Source organism: Tympanuchus pallidicinctus, unplaced genomic scaffold (genome assembly GCF_026119805.1).
Source record: "Tympanuchus pallidicinctus isolate F22 unplaced genomic scaffold, pur_lepc_1.0 scaffold4, whole genome shotgun sequence".
In the NCBI taxonomy this organism is placed as follows: Eukaryota; Metazoa; Chordata; class Aves; order Galliformes; family Phasianidae; genus Tympanuchus; species Tympanuchus pallidicinctus.
The window spans coordinates 22,681,738-22,704,235 of record NW_026294758.1 but is presented as its reverse complement, the minus strand read 5'-3'; the positions used below and the strand labels follow the sequence as shown (position 1 = coordinate 22,704,235).

Sequence of the window (22,498 nt, the reverse complement as noted above, 5' to 3'; positions counted from 1 at the left end):
GAGTTAGATTGTTGTTCAGGTAGGGCTGTGCTGGAAGGCTGCTTCAGTGGGCTTATGGCTGTTGGGGTATGGCTGGGCCCATGCCTGCTGTCTGGTGGCCTGCAGAACAAAGGTCAAGGGTGGCCTATACCAGACCTGCACCCAGTACAAATCACTCCCCAGGGCTAGAAGGACAGGTCATCCAGCAACCTAATACTCTGACATCTGCAAAAGGCACATGTAAAGAAAAACCTTTTCATTTCTGCGTCAAACAAAACAATTAACATGATGTGTATGAATGTTTCATGAAAACAAGCAAAACAAAGCCTCCCTTTACCAAGAGTGGCATTTAACAAATGCTACCAGCTGTTATGAGCTCACTGCTCAACCTTTGGTTCCCTCCACAGTAACAGCAAGCAAATAAAAAATCATATACTCTCCTTACTGCCATACCTGGTGCTGGATGCCACCTATTGTTGTAGGGCAGCTTCTTTTCCCCACCAGGCTAGCAGCTTGGCTCAGCTGTATGTGCAGGCTGAGAGAAACTGTGATGCCACAAGGCTATGAGGTGCCATCACCCCTTGGTCACACAGAATAGCCTGTGATCCATGTGAGTGAATTTGCAGACGTTGTGTAGAGCCTGCTTCCACTCTGGAGAGAGAAAGTTGTTCTGGGCATTGCTAGGAGGTGATTTGGATATAAACAGCTAAAGGAGGTATTAGAACTTGTCTCTGGATTTTTCATTAAAAAAATTGCATTTCAAGTTGGAAAAATCAATGTGCTTACTCACTTTTCATTTGACTGTAAAACCCAAGAAAATGATTTTACTCTGCTCTCAGGAAAAGACACAGAAAATTTATCTCCTCTGCTTCCAGTGTCTGAAATGTAGAAGGGCTCTGTTGTATAGCATCTGCTTTTAGGGCATGCTTTTAGCACTTCATTTCTACTGTATTTTTGCAAAAAAAATTGGACCTAAAATACAAATTTCCCAGCTAATATAAATCAGCAGAGCTCCACTTATCTGGATGGAGCTATGTGATTTAGGCCCACTGAGGATTAGCTTGACCAAAGGCTTTATAAGCTTTTTGAAGTTAAAGGAGTGGTCTTGAAAAAAAAAAAAAAAAAAAAAAAAAAAAAAGTGTAAGATTAAAGTAAACTACAGTTTTAACTACTAAATATTTCGAAGGTTTGAAGTTTAGTTGTAAAAATGCACTGCATCTGGGGAGAATGCCAGAAATTTGCAGCCAATGTAACATATGCATCCATACACATATTCCACAGTTACTCAGTAGGTGGCAGTTAAAAGCCTGGATGAGCTAGGCAGTCGCCATTTAAGCAGCAGCACCAGCGGAGGATGAAACTATTGCATCTGTAACAGCAGAAAGCAGGAGTGAAGCTGCAGCCCAGCCAACAGCAGCACCCACCTGGCCCCAGGGGAGAGTGCAGAGCTGCAGCCTGGGACAGACAGTAGGCAACGGGCATCACAGGACTCAAGGCAGAGGAGGAGAGAGTAGAGCGACAGCCTGCAACTGAGACGCGTTCCCTTTCCTAGTAGAGAAAAGCCCACAGCAGAAAGGGTCAGCAGCTGGTGTGATGACAGGCAGAAACTGAGGAAATTTTGCAGCCTTCTGTTCCTTCACAGGTAATTTTCTTTCTGTTATTTGTCTTCGTTGCCTTATCCATTAACATAGCTTTGCAAGGAGAATAGAGGTTCTTTTACCTTGTCAGACCAAAATCCACAGCTCTCACTCAGGAAAAATTTCAGTAGAGTTTTGCTTGAGTTAGAATTGCAAAATCTGATCCGAGTCATTACCACAGATAGAGAATATGGCACATTACAAGCTGGGGCTGATATGGAAGCCAGAAACCTGTAACATGCATTCTGGCCAGTTTAACAGCACTGCTTTTCTGTTTATTGGGATGCTGGTCATGGCTTAATCACTTTCTATTTTTTTTGAACTGCCTTTCGTTAAAACTGAATGTACTGAATTTTGCCCTACTTATACATTGCCACTACAATGGTGTAAAGAGAGGGGTTTTTTTATTTTATTTTTATTTTCTGTTAAAAATATTTTTATGTTAAAGCTACATTTTTCCTTATGTGAGGAAAACCCACAACATTTTTGTGTTCTTCTTTGGAACAAACACAACTTTTCACCATTCGTCTTCCAGATGAAAAATATTTTGTTTGCTCTGTAGGTTCTGAGTTGAATGAATGAAAATAAATCATAAAGGGCTATTCTCAAGTAAGTGACATGAATTCAGAGATGACAGTACTTCCCCTTATGGTGTCTCCCCTGTAAAATGTGGGGTGTTCTGTATGCTGCAACCCTCAGCCACAGCTGGGTGAGCTCAGGCTGAGCAATAAGATTTGAAGTTTCATTTAAAAAAAAGGTTCCAAATCTCTTGTTTTTATGTGTGATTGATCATACACATAGATGTATGCACATTCATGAATGCACATACTTGCACATATGTGATGTGTGCACTCACATGCCTTTTCATATAAATGAAGCTGTTACAAGTGATTGCTGTTTTACTTTTGCTAGGGTTTATACTTCATTGTATCTGGAATGTTTTCATTCTAAAATGGTTAATTCTGGACCAGATGATTATTTTGGCTGTTGTTTTTCCCCCTTTTCTGACTTCACTCCAGTTTCAGGAGCTCCCTGCAGGGGGACCCAGCTGTGCTTACAAAACGCCTTAGAGCCTAGTTCTCGTGGAACGGAATCTGTGCCGTTGTTCAGGGACTATGAAATAGCTTTAGGTTTCATGATACCTCTTACATTGCACAATGCATTTGTATGGTTTTGTGTGAAGAGCTAGCCAAACATGAAATATGTACATCAAATATGTAACAGCAAATCAGTGGTGCCATGGAACTGAAAATCTGGGAAAATGATTGCTTCAATATACAGCAGTCTTCATCCCTGTGAAGGGCAAAGAACAAATGGGTATAAATGCAGTGTGAGTACACTCAGGATGGATGGTTTCAAACCATTAGACCACTAGCATACTGGCACTGCTTTTTTGTTGAAGTTACGAAGAGGTTCTGCATGTTTTTCAGATGGAACTTGATGGAGGAGATTATGAAATTGTTGCCTGCAACAGCAATGATTTGGATTTGATATTCTAGAAGGTCTCTTTCAATGCAAATACCATTCTTGCAATTCACGGGCAGTTGCTTACACTGAAAAATCTCTTTGCAAATTGGTCAGACACCTGGGAGGCACAGTTACTGCATGTCCCACAACAAAACCAAATGCAAGCACATTTTTCTTCTAGGTTTTGCTGTACTTCTGTTTGAACCACTCTAGCACTAGAGCAGATACATAAGCCCTGATACTTATCAGACTAAATGATATCCCCTTCGTATAATGCAGAACAGGTCTCTATGGAAGACTGGAGTTTGGAGAGAAAGTTCCTCCTGTCCAAGTGGATTATTATACCAGCGCTGCAGTCTGCGGTATCAAAAAAACCCACAAGCCTCCCAAGGTGGATAAGATTTATTCTGTCACTGCCAATTCTGAAATTGCTATTAATGATGGTCCTATTTTCATTTGAGTTTCAACTGAAAACTTCACTTTTATGCTCACCAATACATCTGCCCCTGTAAAAATCCCATCATCGCATGTAAAAATCAAAGACACACCTTTTCATTGTGACAGAGTGTACTCTGTTCCCCCAGGCTTAGCTTTAAAAAGCACATTAAAAACTATTTTTTCTCAAAGATTCTCTTACAGAAAAGAATGATCACATTCAACTCTATATTCCCTTTTCTTCTACTTTATTTTCTTTTTAATCAAATACTTTTTTTCTCTGTATTGTTTTTTATTGAAAGGATGGTATTACATTGAATTGCTCTCAAGCTGCAGTAAATCTCAATAATTATTCTGTAATAACTAACTAATCAGCTTCCATGTGGCATGTAAGCATGAGGCCATTTATATTACTCTCCTTTTCAAATGAACAGTTTTTCTTATAGGAAACATTAAAAAAAAAAAGAAAAAGAAAATTTATTCAGGAAGTTGTTTTTTAGTTTCTACTCAAACAAAGGTTTTATCAGCAAATACTTCACTTGTCGTGTTGCAGTAAAATAAAAAAACATACACTTTATCTTATTGTTGCAAAGGCAGTGATAAAAGGTCATGTGACAATTCCACTGTATGTATAAATTGAAAGAGTGTACATTTTCTTTCATCACAAGCAACAATACTGATTAGCATTTCATTCTTGATATGAGTATAAAAAGAATGCAAAAATGTCAAAAAATGGGTATCAGTGTGTGACAAACATACTCTTCCACTCACATTGAAGTTAGAAGCACTTTCTCTTGAGTAAATTTGAGTTGAATGTTAGACTTACGTTTATGAGAGCAGAATAAGCCTCTGATTCCTCTGATGATGCAGAGCTGCAGTAGGTTGTGTCAGTGAAATACAATCTCCCTCATCATGACTTCAAGCAATGGAATTGGTTTAAGGTGATTCAGGATAGGTGTCAATGAAATCCTCACAGAGTTTTAACATCACTGTTTAAAATCTGTGTGTAGGCAACCACTCATGTGAAAAGTGCAAATACGTTCCTGGATAACTGATGTTTCCCGTTTAATAAAAGTTCAGTAGTTCTACCTTGAAATGAATGTGAAGTTAGGAAAAAGAAAATTACTGTCTTCTATTGATTTTTAAATTCTTTTCTGAAAATACAGACTGACAACTTTTGTTTGTTCTTAAAAAGGTATTATGTGTAATCAAATTCTGGCTAGCACAAATTCTAATACATTCCTGCAAAGAAAACGCATTGCAGTTTTCTTTATGTGCTCAAACATTAGAATGCAGATGTGTGTTACTGAGAAAGTATTTTTTATTTTTAAAACATAGATTTTTGAAAGTAAGCTGCTCGTATAATACTCTCTACGTATACATTTTTTACTTCAGAATAGAAAGTACAGAAAATGATTAATATGAAAATGAAATTGCTTTCCTGTTTAAAAGTAACATGTTTCAGTGACGAAAGTATTCAGTTTCGTAAACATTTTGAGGTGCAGATTTGCAAAGTAATTGTTAAAGAAAATGCACATTACAGCATATATATATATAATATATATAAATATTTTCCTAATACATCAGCAAATGGCACATCGTAGACATCATAGCAAATACATTATTGTGAAAATTTTGAAACTACTATCAGAAATCTTCATTCTTTTGCCACATCCCACATTTATACTTTACTTGCTGCTTTCCAAACTTTTTGATCTGTGGACAATTCCTGGTGAAAGCTCAGGCTTCTTCCTAGCACTTGAAACCTTACTATCGACAGAACTGCACTAAATAACCATTTGTCAGATATCCTTTCAGGTCCTGAAACCCACTGTATTAATCTATTCACAAGTTCTTGCCTAGCAGTTGCAAAATGTATTTCATTGACTGATAGTGTTTTTGGACAGCACGCTTTGCAAGGCATGGACTGAAAAGCAGACAGTGATATCCTTGGTTAGAACTAATCCACATTGTTTTGAGTGGGGAATGACTTAGTCTGTATAAGAGCATCAGAACTATCTCAGTAGTCAAGACAGCAGTCACTACATGTGTGGCAAGAAAAGGCAACAGTAGGAGCTATATACTCCCTAACAAGTCATCAACCCTTCATCTCTGATAATGCTGTTTCTACAGAAGTGTTGTTTAAATAGTCTCAAGTGTATATGAGGGAATTGAGGACTAAGGAGGAAAGGCAAAAGGGCCATTGATCTTTGTACAGTTTTTTCTGCTGAACAAAACAGTCTTCCAAGAACATGCACAGTGTTGTGTGTCAATTTGTACTTTTATATGCTTATGTTTTTATCATGAATCTCGTAATATATGGGAATTAGCACCCAAAGTGTTTAGAGCCAAACGTTTATTTGAGAAATTTTGGTTTTGATTTTTTTTTTTTCCCGTATTTTTCTAACTTTCTTCGTTAAGGAAATCTTTTAGCCCACACATCTTTCTGTTAGATACAGAAAAAAATAAGTTTCTTTTTGAGGGGTAGTGGGCATCTAGAGAAGTTCACCACAGCATGTATAGTCATATGTCATACCCATAAAGAGCATCTGCTCTTAAAAAACAGACTGAGAGATGAGACTTAGTCTTCAACTGTGCAAATGTTCATATGAGTGAAACATTTCAGTGAGAAGTTCTACAGTTCTATCCAATGGCATTACGGGGTGAAAAGTTAATATATAAAATTGTAATTTTTTCTTTAGTAAGATGAATTAAATTCATGGTAAACTGAACAAACCAGTTGTTATGATGGGGAGAAAAATCAAATAAAAGTGTATGGGTTCCATAGAGATTTAATATCGTGCTGTTTTCTTAACATTTTTATTTCTGTGTTGAATTAACAAATACCTATCTACATACATGCAGAGTCTCTAAGGTTGCTCAATGACATTTGTCTCTAAGCACTTAAAATATTAACATACTGCTTTACCAAATACTCCAATAGATAAATAAATCTGAAAGTAGTTCCAATTAAGTGAAGTATCTAACATGCCAAAAGTAGAGATGAATTCAAACAGACCTTGAGTGTAGATATTCTTTTTTTTTTTTTTAATTTTAAGTATACCCAATCCACTAACTGGAAAGTGACACCCAGTAAAACATCAGTGCACGCTTGGTAAAATTTTCATTTGGTATCATTTCTGTTTATGCAAGTGAGGAAGACCCAAAGAAATCTTAAAGATCTCTGGCACTGTGTAAAAACATTGAACAAAATGCAGCATATTGTTATTTTGAAGTTATGTAACTGATTTCTTTGCATTTCAAGACTTCATTTTGCTATGGTCTAAAATGTTTCTCTATAATTTTGTCTTAGGAAGGTATTTAAAAAGTTGTAACAGTTATGAGTAAATAGTGTCTTACTTAATATAATTTTATTTAATCTATTTTTTTAACGTTCATTTCAACAAATACTTCGACAGTACTAAAATATTCATATCTGCTTACAAAGATAGCAAGAACAATGTGTGCCTAAAAACCAGAGCTGACATAAATCAAGCATTACAACATTCCTGCAGTGAAGAAATCACAATTTATACTGGCTGATTATCAGGAAGCATGCTTTCAAAGAACACTTTGTTCAGCGTGGGAACAAAAAAGTGCTTTCCAAATGCACTACGACCTCATGTTGCAATGAAAAGCTGTTTTAAATGCCTTTTGAATCTATTCAGCTTTCAAATATGCCAAGATTTTCATTGATAAGAAAGTCTAAGCAAGAACAGAAAAGAATCAAATTATATATTGTATTGCATTAAAAGACGGAAATACCATTAGCATAAAATCCCCATTCTGTAAGTCTATATTCATTGGCAAACATTGTGATAATGCTCCCACAGAAATATTTTTCTATAGATATGTAAAAAATCCTTTCAGAGGCCTTCTTCTCTCCTCATTCATCCCGCTTATCTTTTTCACCCTTGTTGTCTCCATAAACTATGCTCTAAGCTACCGTATTTCTAACAGCATTTTCTGCTGAGGCTGGGTCCACCTTCCATCATGTATCACTGCAAAATGGTATCATCACTAGATAGCCTTACGGACTGTTGTTTTACATTCAGGTAAGGTTTTGAACCAAATGCACTGCTGAAATTTCATTGGATTTTCATAATAACCATGAGAATACAGGAACCTTTCCCTAGGCTTAATGAATGAATGAATAAATAAATAAATAAATCTGACTGACATGAGATGATTTTGCCTGAGGAAGAAGAGCTTTCAGGAAATTAATACAGAGCATCTGACAAATGCTGTACTGTCTATCAAACTGACATCTCAGTAGAATGTCATAAGAGCTCAAGAACTGGATCAAAGTTTCTGGCTCTGGATAACAAGTCTTAGATAAGATTTTTTATAGAAATGAGCGCTGCTCTAAAACATCTAGCCAAAAAGTTTCAAAGAAATTTGCAATGTGTCTTTGGATGGAATTCTAACAATGCAACATGGTGAAAATGCTGCAACAAAACCAAAACTGTGACAGATCTGTAATGAGTATCTTTTTCTTAACTGCTTTCAATTATGAAAGGAGAAGAATTTTACCAGCAGCAATGGCTTATATGATCATAGAGTCATCAAACCACTGAGGTTGGAAAAGATCTCTAAAAGTCCAACCATCAATCCATTACCACTACACGCACTAAGCACTAAATCTACATGTTTCTTGAATGCTTCCTGGGATGATAACTCCATCAGCTCTCTGGGCAGCCTGTTACAATACTTGACTGCTCTTTCTAAGACAGTTTTTTTCTTAATACCTAACCTAAAAATCCTGTAGCACATCCCTCTCATTCAGTTGATAGATACCTGGGAGAAGAGTTCAGCTTCCACCTCACCACAATCTCCTTTCAGGTAGTTATAGACAGCTTTAAGGTCTCTCTTCAGTCTCCTCCAAACAACAATCCCGGCTCCCTCAGCCACTCCTCGTAAGACTTCTGTTCCAGACCTCTCACACGCTTCGTCACCCTTCTCTGGACACACACCATAACCTCAGTGTCTTTCTTGAGAGGAAACTCAGAAGACTGAGAGGACTGAAACTCAATACAGTACTCAAGGTGTGGCCTCATTAGTGCTGAGTACAGAAGGATGATAACCTCCCTGCTCCTCCTGCTGCCAACTGTTTCTGATACAATCTAGGATGCCATCTGGGCACACTGCTACTCATGCTCAACTGATTGACAGCTAATACCCCAAATTGTTTTCCTGCACACAGGTTTCCAGCCAATCTGCCCCAAGCTTGTAGTGCTGCTTGGGGTTTTTGTAATCAGAGTGCAGGACCCAGAACTTGATCCTTTTCAACTTCACCTCCCTGATCTCAGCCCCACAATGCAGCCAGTCCAGATCCCTCTAAAGGGCCTTCCTACTCTCAGGCAGACTGGCATTTCCCTGCAGCTTGGTGCCATCTACAAACTTACAGAGGGAGCATACAATAGCCTCACCCAGACCATCAATAAAGACATTGAACAGGACAGGCCTCAGTGCCAACTCCTGGGGAACACAACTCATGAGTGGCCGCCAGGTGAATTTAACTCCATTCACCATCACTTTCTGGGCCCAGCCCTCCAGCTGTTTTTTTGCACAGCAAAGTAAGTACCTGCCCAGGACTTAAGCTGCCAGCTTCCTCAGGAGGATACTGTGGGACAGTGTCAAAGGCTTTGCTGAAGTCTAGGTAGACTATGTCAAGAGTTTTTCCCTCATCCACAGCAGGATCCCCTGATAATTGAAGCAGATGACGTTAGTTAATCAAGACCTCTCTAATGAACACATGGTCGCTGTGCCTGATACCTAGGTGTCCTCCACATGCCATGTGATTGTACTCAAGACAATCTGAATCATGACTTTCCCTGATACAGAGGCTGAAAGGTCTGTAGTTCACTGGATGCTCCTTACGACCCTTCCTGTAGGTGGGCTCCCCGTTGGATTCTAATGTTCTGTCTGTATTCTTGCCTGATATTCTAACCTAATTTTACTGTAGGAGGAAGTATACAAGTCAGTTCATTTTCAGAACTTTTTGAAGGTATTTATTATGCAAGAACTCTGTCTCTCTGTCTCTTCTGGAGTGATAGAGAATTAATACATTATTAATGCCTCAAATACAAACATAAGAGGCAAGTCATAAATACAATGGGCAGAAAGGCGAAGAAACAGAATCACAGAATCATGGAATGGCTTGGATTGGAAGGGAGTCCAAGGATGACCAAGTTCCAACCCCCCTGCCACAGGCAGGGCCACCAACCACCAGATCTGGTACTAGGACAGGTTGCCCGGGGCCCCATCCAACCTGGTCTAGAATATATCTCCAGGAACAGAGCATCTGCAACCTCTGTAGGCAGCTTTCCAGCCTCTCACCACACTTTCTGTAAAGAACTTCACCCTGACATCCCTCCTTGAGCTTAAAACCATTCCTCCTTGACCTATCACTGCCTACCCTTGAAAAAAATTGATTCCCCTCCTTTTTATAATCCCCTTTTAAATACTGGAAGGCTTCAATGAAGTCTCCTCACAGCCTTCTTTTTTCCAGGCTGAACAAGCTCAGCTCCCTCAGCCTGTCTTCATAAGGGAGGTGCTCTAGCCCTCTGTCATCTTTGTGACCCTCTGCCAGACCCTCTCCAACAGCTTCACATCTTTCCCATATTTGGGGCCCCAGGTCTGGATGCAGTACTCATGCTAATCTGCAGATGCATTTTACAAGTCATGAAGTCGTGTTGTCTAGGGGCAATGGAAATTAATTCCCTAGCTGCCGAAGAGATGGCATGTTCAGAGTAATGGTCTAATAGATGAACTAGGTGATCTTAGTGGTCTTTTCCAATCTTAATGATTCAGTGATTCTCTGACTGTCATACACATATCTAGCAGTCTGTTTTAACAATGATTTGAGACACTTTTTGGAATAAAAAGGAGGAGTTCAGTCTCACTTCTGCTCAGTTTGTTCAGGATGGCCATGATGAAATACCAGTTCCCATATGTAGCTTTTTGCTTTGGTAATGTTATTCCAGTAGGAATATAACTTAAAATCACAATGCTCATTTTAAATAAGTGATGAAGATATTCGTTTATTACTTATCCAGGCCAAACTGTAACTCTGCAACATGCATAACATCACTTCTACCGTGTTTATTTCTCATACTGGGAAAGATAAATTCAAATTACTGAAGTTAGCTGCATTAATACCTTTATTTTTTGCTATTTTCTTTCCTAGATTTTCCCCTCTAGCTGAACAACAGACACACTGAGAAACATGCCGGAGCAAAGCAATGATTACAGGGTTGTTGTGTTTGGGGCTGGAGGAGTTGGCAAAAGTTCTTTGGTGTTGAGATTTGTGAAAGGCACTTTCAGAGAGAGCTACATCCCCACCATTGAAGACACCTACCGGCAGGTGATCAGTTGTGATAAAAGCATATGCACTTTGCAGATAACTGACACTACAGGGAGCCATCAATTTCCAGCCATGCAACGTCTTTCTATTTCTAAAGGGCATGCTTTCATTTTGGTTTACTCTATCACCAGCCGACAGTCTTTGGAGGAACTTAAACCAATCTATGAACAAATATGTCAGATTAAAGGTGATATAGAAAGCATTCCAATAATGCTGGTGGGGAACAAAAATGATGAGAACCAAAACAGAGAGGTAGAAAGCAGTGAAGGAGAAGCTATGGCCAAGAAGTGGAAATGTGCGTTCATGGAGACCTCTGCCAAGCTGAACCACAATGTGAAGGAGTTATTCCAAGAGCTTTTGAACTTAGAGAAACGCAGGACTGTGAGTTTACAAATTGATGGTAAAAAAAGCAAGCAGCAGAAAAGGAAAGAGAAGCTGAAGGGTAAATGTGTAGTCATGTGAAATTGCACTGACAGGAGTCTGTCATGCATTCTCACCTTTCTGATATTACCCATGTAAAGCCTATACACAGCAAACAACCAGAACAGATCGTACTGATTGATATCTGTTTTAAAACAAATACTTGGAATTTGAAAAAAAAGAAGAGTTACTGTTGTTACTATGAAAACAGTCAACAATTGGAAGAATCATGCTCTCTAGATACCAGTGAAAAATTCAGGATAAGAAAAATCACATGGAGCATATTGTGGAAGGCTTAGAAATCAAATCATTATATTTATATTCTCATGTAACTGCAGTGGAAAGTACTGTATAATGCTAGAAAAAAAAAGGCAAATGCTTATGCTAGGGCATGTAACTGCATGCTGGATGAAGTTATCATACACTTCAAGAGTGATGTGGACAAACTGTTCTGTGCAATTTTCAGTTCTGACTGCTTAAGTAGTTTGAATAAAGTAATAATCTCAGATATGCCAAATAATCTATTTCTCACCAAAAGGAAGCACACTTAAAAGAAGTGGAGATTTTCTCTACCTCCCTGAGCATGAGATGCCCTTCCTGTATGATACAGTGTTTGAAATAAAGATGATGAAAAGCCAGCCCCTGCAGCATAAGTGGAGATTCATCTCCTCTGTACTCATCAATCCAGGAATCCTTGACACCAAGGTATTTCAGAGGAGAAGATGCTTGCTGTTGAGGAACATCAGGAAATATAAAAACAGTGTGTATATGGCAACAGATTACTTCTTCAGGGAGGACTGGATGGAGAGTCGCCCACAAAGGCCTTTGTGGGAAAGGCTGACTTCAAGCAGTTCTGACGGATAAGTGAACAGACAGCATGACTTGTGAATGAACCGGAGGACTATTAAACACATGCTGCTGCTGGAGAGGGGTGTAGTAACAGGAAGGTTTTACTCTGTTTATTAGATTAGCTGAGTAAAACTTATTTCCTTTATTATATTGCAAATAGAATAGTTTTGGATTCATACATTGCTAGATTTATTGTGTTTACATTGTCAGTGGGGTTTTATATTCATCATTTAAACGAGAGGAAAAGAGAGGAGAGGAGAGGAGAGGAGAGGAGAGGAGAGGAGAGGAGAGGAGAGGAGAGGAGAGGAGAGGAGAGGAGAGGAGAGGAGAGGGAAGGGAAGGGAAGGGAAGGGAAGGGAAGGGAAGGGAAGGGAAGGGAAGGGAAGGGAAGGGAAGGGAAGGGAAGGGAAGGGAAGGGAAGGAGAAAGAAAATCATTCAAGTACTCTGTCATGGGATACTTTAAAACATTTTAAAGGGGATAAATGTCCAAAATATGAGTTTTGCTGGATATCTCTTCAAGCTTTTTCTTAAAAAAAAATAAATAAAAATAGAAGTGATTAAAGTTTGTTTCCTATTGATAGCAAATAACATCAAATATAGAAGAAGCACATACATTTCTTAGAGGACACACAAGAACTGTATAAATGACAATTTGTACTTTACAAACTGCTTTGACATATTAAAATAAACTAACAAAACATATTTTTAGGAAACTTCTGTGTCAGAATCATAGTATAGGAAAATGCAATCTAGTACTAGTATTATTAATACGCATGCTGTTGTATTATGAATGTCTTAGAGCTATTCAAATACAGCATTTACATTGAAAATTGCTACTTTGTTGCTCTCAAAGCTGCTGCTTATCTTCTATCTACTAAAGTGTAGGCATTTCATAGGTAGAGTGATAGTTACATGTCTTTGAGCAAGAATTGCTGTTAATGCTGTCTCTAAAGGAGCAGAATTTCTGTTGTTCACTCAGAAAAGGTTCTGGCAGCATTATTATCAAGTGTAAACCTCCTACTGATTTGAAAGAAGACAGTTTTTGTGTTTATTTCATTAGAAAAGTGAAGAAAGAAAAAAGGCTAAGGCTCTTCCTTAGCAATAAATTTCCCTCTTAAGCAGTGCTTATTCTCCATTAATTCCAAAGCACTTTATACAAAAGACAGAATCATTACCTTAAATTTGCAGGTGGTGAATCTGAGGCACAAAGAGAAGAGCTCATAAATTACCCAGCAGTGACAGACTCAGGAAGAAAAGCAGATCTCTCCAGTCCTACTCAAGTGCTGTCTGCCTTTGCTCAGACTGCCTCTTCAGATTCTTAGTTTCCAAAGTATATAAAGAAGCTCGATATAGCTTATATGGCTGAGCGTATCTTCTTCTTAGTGTGCCAGTAAATCAAACACTATTTCAGATCAGGGATGCAAAACTACCTTTACTACGTATTTTCTACATGTTTATACATACACTCTGTTTGTAAGCAGATATTTACATATCTTCACTGCACTGGAATCCACTAGCGGAACTGGAAAGTCAAAAGAACGACCACACTCGGGAGTGGTGAGTCATACACAGGGATTAGCATTACAGAGATCTCCCACTGACATTAACAGACTGGTGCCTACTGGCACTGTGCTTGGTCCACTCCTAAGTGGTCAGCATGGAGTAACTACAGAAGCAGAAAGAAGACAAGGCTATGTAAAGAAACAGTCCTTTTAGAATTATTACTTTAACTGGAGGAATTATTTGTATGATGAAGAACCTTGCAGAAGTAGAATACAGGAGATCTGAATTAGACTCAAAATGTTACGACTGTAAGTACATTGCATACTGAAATTTGGATTTTGGCTTTTTTTTTAATGTGCCTCATAGAAAGAAAAAAGTGTATGTATAACCAGGAAATATACCAAGTAGTTGCCAGTTATTATTACATTTAAGGACTATTTCTGCTAATTTTCAGTTAATTCTTCTCCTGTTACATAATGGATCATGGACTATTTTGTAGACTTACAAGTATCAAACCAAGGCCAGTAGAGAAGCAATATTGCTCATGGAACATAGACCTATTTTTACCCTTGCATTTTTATTCTAGTTTATACTCCTAGATTATATATTTGTTGTGTTATTACTTATCTTTTTTCTCTCTCTCTCTAATTCAGGAAAAAATATGAAGAAAATACACAGCTTTATTAGAAGTTTGTTTTCTTCGGGGATGTGATATTCATATAATAATATATTTTAAAACATACAGAAGAGATATGACATTTAAAATGTAAGATCTGCAGTGGATTTTAGCACCCAGATGTTTAGACAAAATAAGTCTTTACAACACATGACTTTTGTATGTATATAAAACTTATAAAATTATGTAGTTTTCATGAAAATGAGTCACTGTGATTTCATTAGCAAATATTTTATTCAAAAACTGTGGATATTAAGTTGTTTGTGCCTACAAGCTTCTTTGTTTCCAGTAATGTTCTAAACATAAGAAATAAAGTTTTAAATGAAAATGTAGTTTGGGAACATTTTTCTGTATTGTGTTTGTTTCCTAAGTATATTAACCATGCTATTTCTAAAAATGGGAAAGAAAATACCCTAAAACAAAATAGAGTCAGGCATGTTAGCTAATGTCCTAACGTCTGCACCTATACTAATCTGAGTCCTAAAAAGTTCTAAGGAGTAGAAGAATATTGTCTTATTTGACATTTACTCTTCCTTTATTATGGTGAGACAAAGCATCTATAAGTTCAAAGTGATTTAGTGCTTGTGCTTCTGCTACTTCGTTTCTACCAAATGCCTGATGTTTTCACAAAATTTTCTACTATGGCACATAAAAAAAAAAAATAATAATAAAAAAAGCAAGGATTACAGCTCATTGGATAAATGAAATTGATAGTTTTTGTATGTAACCATAATTCATACTCAGCAAAGAGAGGAATCAACAAATAAACTTGAATACATAGGCACTTTTGTAGGCATTTTAAACATTGAAATATTGAGGATTTAGTGTAAATTTCAAAAAAATTCTACTATTCCTTTCTTTTGTCATATACATCATCATTCACGGAGCATACCCTGATACTGACATGGCATACCCTGCTACACTGGTTGTTCTATGTTAGTGCAGGAATTTGCACAACATAACTGCTGTATAGGTATTTGTCCATCAATTTGTTCACATCAGCATTACAAGAATTACACAGTTTTCTTGCCTCTGAGTTTTTTCTTTCATTGTTTACAATTTGTTCCTTTTAGCATTCAAAGTTTTGAGTACATATGAACCCTGTAGGTCACTGGCATCTCACTACCTCATATATATGTTCTCTAATTAATTCAAATGTTTATTTAATGTAGAGAATGGTACCCAAAATGCTGGTGCCACTCTGAGAGTTTTGATTTTTACTATAGTGGGATCTTCTATTAATGTCCTGTAGGGTGTGGTGGATTCCACCTGTTTAGAAGAGGCAACAAGCTGGCTAACATAGTGAGGCACGCTTTAAACTGAAGGACTTAGGGGGCAGGGTCCATGATGGCAACACTCATGGCACTGCAATCAAATGGAGAAGGATTTAGGACAGCCATAAGAGTAACAAATGTTCTTTAACTGCCTCCAATGACAAAAGCCAGAAGACTAGCCGCCTCAAGAACTTCAAGATATGCCTACAGGAAATCTTTCACCCCTCTAGGGGTATCTTCGCCCTCTGCTTTCTTGAAGTGCCTGTATACCAGTACACACAGCATGGGGAAATAATGTCTTGTTCCACATCTTCATCAGCTCCTAGAAAGAGTCTAATTCAGAGCGACAGTTAGGAGCCTGGAGTATCTCCTTTGCAAGGAAATACTGAGAGACCTAGGACTGTTCAGCCTGCAGAGATATTCAAGACCAATCTGGATGTCCACCTATGTGAGCTGCTGTAGGGAACCTGCTTTTAGCAGGGGGTGTTGGACCCAATGATCTCTAAAGATCCCTTCCAACATGTACTATTTTGTGATTCTGTAAAGTTCAACTTAACTTATGTTGGAATCAGAGGAAGTGCAGAACATAAAACATCTTTGAAAACATGGACCTGGATACATCTTGTGAAGGATGCAGACTTGGCTTTAAACAAACCAGGAAAATGTAAGGTTTTATGTAGGTTACTTTGCTCAAGTGCTTCTTTTTTAATGAGCCATAATGGACCTACCATGAAGTCATAATGGAACTGAACCACAGAGGGTCATTTGTTTTTCGGTCAGATGTACTTATGCCTCATTCAGACACTAAGAAATCATCCAAAATGGTTCCTACAAATGCTGTTTTATCCCAGTGCCATGAAAGCTGTGGATGAGAGTGTCTGTCACATATAAGCTGCCACTGTATTCATTTTAGTAGAAAAAGCAGATGAGGTATAAAAAATATTTTTTCTGTAAGAAGAAAATCATTTTCATTCATTGTTAGGCAGAAATGGAGAGAGTATCAAGCTGCTAGTCACTCTAATATATACCTGCTTTTGCTCAGTGATGTTGAGAAGAGCCTCTGCCTGTGATTTTTCCTATCCTTATTTTGTTCAGTTCCTGCTGTCAATTAGCTCGGTCCCCCATCATGCACCAGCCTTTGGTAAGATGGAACAGGTTGTTGAAAAGCATGTTGAAAGCAATGGGTGGAGGAACATTTAAGCACTGAGAGAAGCGTTTGAAAGAAGCCACCTGGTTGGGCAACAATAGAGGATCAGTCTATCAAAATGGCCCTATCCAATCCAGATGCCTGCATACTGCAGAGGGAGATAAAGAGCATGTTGGGAAAAGTGGATTGGGTTCTTCCAGCTTCTGGAAAGGGCAGACCTCTTTGTGGTACTGTTTTTGCTCAGGGACCTGGATCCACTTGGTGGGTGATACAGAAAAGTGGGATGTTCAGTGTGTACCACAAGGAGATTTGATGCTGGGGGAGTGCAGTCAGTAACTCCATGTATACATATATTTATGTGTGTATGTTCAATGCATATTAATTATTGTTTTTTGTTAGTATCTGTTAAGTATGATGCAGTGATGTAGAACAAGGGGTGAAATGTCATGGTTTTATTATTTTTGGCTATCAATATTCCACTTCATAACATCATGTAGTGCGCTGGGAGTTAAAGAGTTAATGCTCCAGTTCCAGGTGCCTGTCCGAGAAGAGAAGAACTACATACCCCAGAGCACTCTGTGTTCAGAGAGGAGATGAACCCCCTGGCAAGGTCACTAGACTAGGCTCTCCTCCCTGCTGCTCAACCCAACTGCACGTATCATCTCAGCATTAGTGTAAGGCCTTCAGTTTTCAGACACTTTCTCTCATTATATTTGATTTATTAGCTCCAATTCTAATTATATTGTATTATATTGTATTATAGTGCATTATCTTGCATTCCAATATCTGATATAGTAAATTGGTTTGTTTCTCCTCAGATCATCACTGCTGTTTTGTTTTGGGGTCCATCTATCTATCCATCCTTTATCCCCTGTTTTCCCCTTTCCAGACTTGAGGATTTGTGGATCCCTCCTCTCCACTAGACAGAATAGGGCCAAATCAGCCTGTAAACTGTTGACAGCAGTCACAAGGGACAGTGTCAAATGCTTTGCACAAGTCCAGGTAGATGACTTTAGTTGGATGTTCAGAAGGGCACACAGCCCTTCTCCTTGTTATGCACACAGGTGCCTATGAAAAAAATCTGCAAAAAGCTGCAAAGTGACTATATGGTCACCTCAGCTGAGAAGTGGACAACAAGGAAGAGAAGGCCTCTGTCAGCCCTCTTTTCCTGCTATATGAAACGAGACAGATGTTCTTCTATATGAGTTCGTAGCCATGATAACCTTACAGTAAGGTCCTTTCTTTCCACAAGCCTTGGAAAAGCCTATTTTTACAGTGAGAATAAAATTTATTGCTCTGGAAGAGCACATTTAGAAGCAGAAAAAGGCATGATTACAGGCAGACTGTGGTGTGACTGTGGATGTTGAGTGTGGAGGGAAAATGGATTAGTGTGTTTTCAGTGGTAAATGTAGGAAGAAAATGATGAAATAAAGAAGCAAAGAAAAAAGTGAAATATGTATATAGTTATATGCATATAATTATAGTTATCCCTGTAAGAAAATCTATTAGGATACAAAATTCAGAGTAAGCAGAAGTCAATATCAACAATCAAAAAAATTGTTCTGAGTAAATTAAACAGTCTGAAATTCTGCCTTCCTCTTTTGCTGTCAAAGATATATTTGGCATAGTGGCTCTCTGTTTCTTTTCAAACTCAAATCTGAGTTTGTTTCAGTATTTGCTTTTCTAATCGCCAAAGCTGAATGCCACTTTACGAAAACTGACAAGACATTCCTGTAGAACAGATCATCATTTTCTTTGATTAATCACTAACAAAGTTTGCAATAATTTAACAAGTCCAGTGATCAGAGGGATAGAGTAACTCTCTATCTTCATGTGGAAAACAGTTATGCAGTAGTACTTAAAGTATGCCCAGATCACAGAGCTGAAAAATATCATTAAAGACAGATGGATGAAAACACAGAATTTTATTGCTGAAAGAGTAGGGAAAAGAAGCGGTAGTGTTCTGGCTACTCTGTCCCTGCCCCTCCTCTCCCTGGGAAGAGCAGTCAGAGAGGCTGCACTCACCACACTACAGCTGCATTCACCACAGCACTTCCTGAGTGCTGGAAATAGTTTACATAGGGGAGAAGCAAAGCAAGAAGACAACTGTCAGTAACATCCAAGTGCTTTTTCCCCTCCTCTAGAAGCAGCTGCTGCTACATGTGCAGCATCGTGTGAAGGGAATAGAAAGCGAGTGGTGCCTCACTCCAATTTATAGGAGTGAGAGGAGATTCTTTTAATACATGCATACCCAATGGCAAGATTAAGACACAACAGGTCAAATGTTAGCCTGTCCCATTTATTACAAATCCTAGTTGTTTAGGGAGATAGGGAAGGGAAGACGAGTGATAGAAAAGATAGAAAATAAAAGCAAGGGTGTCTGTAGGAAGCAAGACGGAGATAATCACCACCGTGGGTCCAGCATAGTTTGTAGTTCAGTCGCTGGTCTTCAGGAGAAGTGGGTCGTTGGTCACTGTTGTTCAGTTGATGATGAATGATGGCGATGACCCCTTTCTAATGGCAGTACAAACTTATTTATAAGTGGTCGAGTCAGCTCCTTTTGAAGTGACAGCTTCTGGCTTTTGGATCTTAGCAGGAACTCCTTTTGTTCCCATCTTCCAGGCTTTGCCAACAGATAAGAGGAAGCATGGAGGTTCCATCTTGTATCTTGCCTTCACAGCATACGATGGTATCAATTCCCCAATCTCCCATAGCAAGCTGGATTACTTGGTCACAGGCCAGATCTTCCACCAGTAAACAGTCCTGGGCACTCGATTCCAAAGGCAAACAGCTCCAAAGAAATGCTTTCAAATATAAAATTGTCCACATAGTGATGCCAACTGTCACACCCATCTCTCATCTCCTAGATAAGTCAGAGTCTTATAGCAAGAAATGCCTCAGAAAGCAAGCTTTGAGCCAGAAACAAAGAAAGGTTCAGACAGATGGGAGCAGACCTGGGGTCAGCACTGCCCTGAGATGGGCAGCAGACGCAATATTCCCTGCTGTGGGTAGACAGAAGAGACAGGAAGCACACATGGTTCCTTGTGCCCTGGCAGGCACTGCCTGTGCTGTGAAGGTCACATCAGAGGTGCTCAAGCTTGAAGCCTGCATTTAGTCTTTAAGTTTATGTACAGGCAGTGTGATTTAACAGAAACCTCAGCAGGGGCAGATTCAAAGGCCTTACACAGAAATAATTTACCAGCTGAAAACCCACCTGGCCAACAAATAACAGGTAAAGAATAAACATTTATTTAAGTGAAATCAAACCAGATTGTTCAGAGCCCTGCTCTTTCTTCCCCTGATGAATCTAGTCCAGCACATGATCTGGGACAGGCATATATGATATGTTACCCAAGTGGGATAGGGAGGATTTATATATTGTACATAAACAAGGTGTTGTGAGGAGGTTCAAAAAAGATGTGACCTGAGTAAAATATACTTCAACTTCTCTGCATGGCCTCCATAGATGTCCTCATCCTCAACCACAGATATGCATATTTAGAAGTGAACTTATTAAAAACTTTGGGTCATTTAGGCTACACAGTACTATTCTAAACTTCTCATATAAACTAGTTTACAAAAATCTGTATTACACTGCAATCCAGAAAGCATACTATTCTACACCATACAAGCGTATGAGATAATGCATTTTTAAATGCAAGATAGTTGTTGTAACTGTATTGCCTTTACTGTTATGATGTCTTCAGTCTGTTATCTATGTTTCCTTAAAAATCGAAAGTAATGCAATTCTACTGAATCTTGTAAATTAGAAAAGAAATTTCCATATTAGGCCTGTTTTCAGCGAGAGATTTTTAAAGTGCATTCAGTGGCAATTAGAATTTGAAGTTCCAAGGAAAATTAAGTCATTTTGTAGAGACAGTATGAGTCATCCATTTCCCACACAGATATGTTTTATATTTTGAAATGTTAGTAGAATGGTATTTTAGAACACAAAGCAGAAGCTTGAATAGGAACAGTTTGAGCTTGTATTTTAACTTTCAAATACATTGACATATGTGCAACTTTCGCTTTTTTCTGAAAGCCAGAGGCCAAACTCATTCCTAATTCAGTTAAGAATGAAATTGTTTCCATATTTTCCAGTTTCTTTCCATGAATGATGTATCTGGGAGTTGATGTTCTAGCAAACTACAGATTTGGAGATTCTGAAGTGTTGCGGAGAATCATAGAATAACAAAATCATGGAATGGTTTGGGTTGGAAGGAACACCCTATATCATCTTGTTCCAACCCCCCTGATATAGACAGGGACACCATCTACCAGACCAGCTTTCTCAAAGCCCCATCCGGCCTGGCCTTGAATCCCTTTAGGGACGTAGCATTCACAAACTCTCTGGGCAATCTGTTCCAGTGTATTACCATTCTCACAGTAAAGAATTTCCTCCTAATATCTAGTCTAAATATGCCCTCTTCCAGTTTAAAGTCATTTCCCCTTGTCCAATCATTATATGCCCTTATAAAAAGTTCCTCCCCATCTTTCCTGTAGGCCCCCTGCAGGTACTGGAAGGTCGCTATAAGATCTCTTTGGAGCCTTCTGTTTTCCGGGCTGAAGAGCCCCAGCTCTCCCACTCTCTCCTCGTAAGGGAGGTGCTCCAGCCCTCTGAAATCTTCATGGCTCTCCTCTGGAACTGCTCCAACAACTCCATGTCCTGTCTCAATGCAGGGGCAGAATCACCTCCCTCGACTTGCTGGTCATGCTTCCCTTGATGCAATACAGGATAGAGTTGGCCATCTGGGCTGCAAGCACAGTGTCAGCTCATGTTGAGTCTCTCATCAACTGACACCCCCAAATCCTTCTTCTCAGGGCTGCTCTCAAGCCATTCTCCACCCAACCAGAATCTGCGTTTGGGACAGATTGAATGCAGGACCTCGCACTTCCATAAACCTGTAAGGTATGGACGTGGACTTTTGGAAAATCTTTTGCATTTTTTCTTCTATAGTATGCAGGAGACTTAGGGAATATATGAAATGAGAAGTTCATTTCTCTATTTACTTTTAACATTCTCCAGTAATATAGCTGTCATTTTTTCAAAATCTATCATCCTTTTCAAGTTCATAACATGCAGTGAAAATCTGTGGGGTTTTTTTGTTTTTTGTTTTTAACACATCAGATTTTACTCCCTTGATTCTTACATTTCACAATTCTCCAGGGTCAAATAAAACGGCTGATGTTTCAGCTGCTGAGTAGTATCTACATTAAAGCAAAGACGTTTCAGGCTCTTGAGTGTCCTCTCTGCCAGCAATGGGGTGCATAAGGAGCTAGGAGGGGACAAAACCAGGACAAGTGTTCCAAACTGGCCGAAGCAATATTCTATACAACATGGATGCCTAAAGGGGGAGTTGGCCAGGCTGGGTAGCCACTGTTAGAGGACTGACTGTGCATCAGTTGAAACGTTGGAAGAAATTACACTGCATATCTCTTGCTTTGATTATTCTTTTGGTTGTCATTTTTTGTGCTCTTTATTTTTTCTTTTTTTCTTTCATGCCTTATTAAAGTGTTCTTATTTCAGACCACAAGTTCTTGAACATTTCTTTTATATTTTGTCCCCCATCTCACTGAGGGTGGAGTGAGCAAACTGCTGTGTGGCACTCAGTGTCCTGCTGAGGACAACTGCCCACACATTAATGCCCACACATTAACACAAGGCAAAACCTCACACAAAAACTTAGTCATTACAAACCAGTAGACAATCTTAACTCAAGTCTGGTGTGATAGTTTACTGCTTT

At 38.8% G+C, this 22,498-nt stretch overlaps 1 protein-coding gene across 2 annotated transcripts; it reads left to right on the top strand.

Annotated features, from left to right (window-relative positions):
* The first annotated feature begins 1,305 nt into the window (after positions 1–1,305).
* DIRAS2 (DIRAS family GTPase 2) lies at positions 1,306–12,421 on the top strand. 2 transcript variants are annotated; one of them, XM_052700946.1, is made up of 3 exons: positions 1,306–1,621; positions 8,394–8,563; positions 10,708–12,421. In XM_052700946.1, exon 3 carries the CDS (start codon positions 10,747–10,749, stop codon positions 11,344–11,346), a length of 600 nt encoding a protein of 199 aa, XP_052556906.1. In that variant the 5' UTR covers positions 1,306–1,621; positions 8,394–8,563; positions 10,708–10,746; the 3' UTR covers positions 11,347–12,421. The 2 variants fall into 2 exon arrangements, with proteins under 2 accessions (XP_052556906.1, XP_052556905.1); XM_052700945.1 differs by lacking the exon at positions 8,394–8,563.
* The last annotated feature ends 10,077 nt before the right edge of the window (positions 12,422–22,498 follow it).

Excerpts from the sequence above, each read along its gene's own strand:
- DIRAS2 (XM_052700945.1), top strand. The coding sequence starts at position 10,747 with ATGCCGGAGCAAAGCAATGATTACAGGGTTGTTGTGTTTGGGGCTGGA.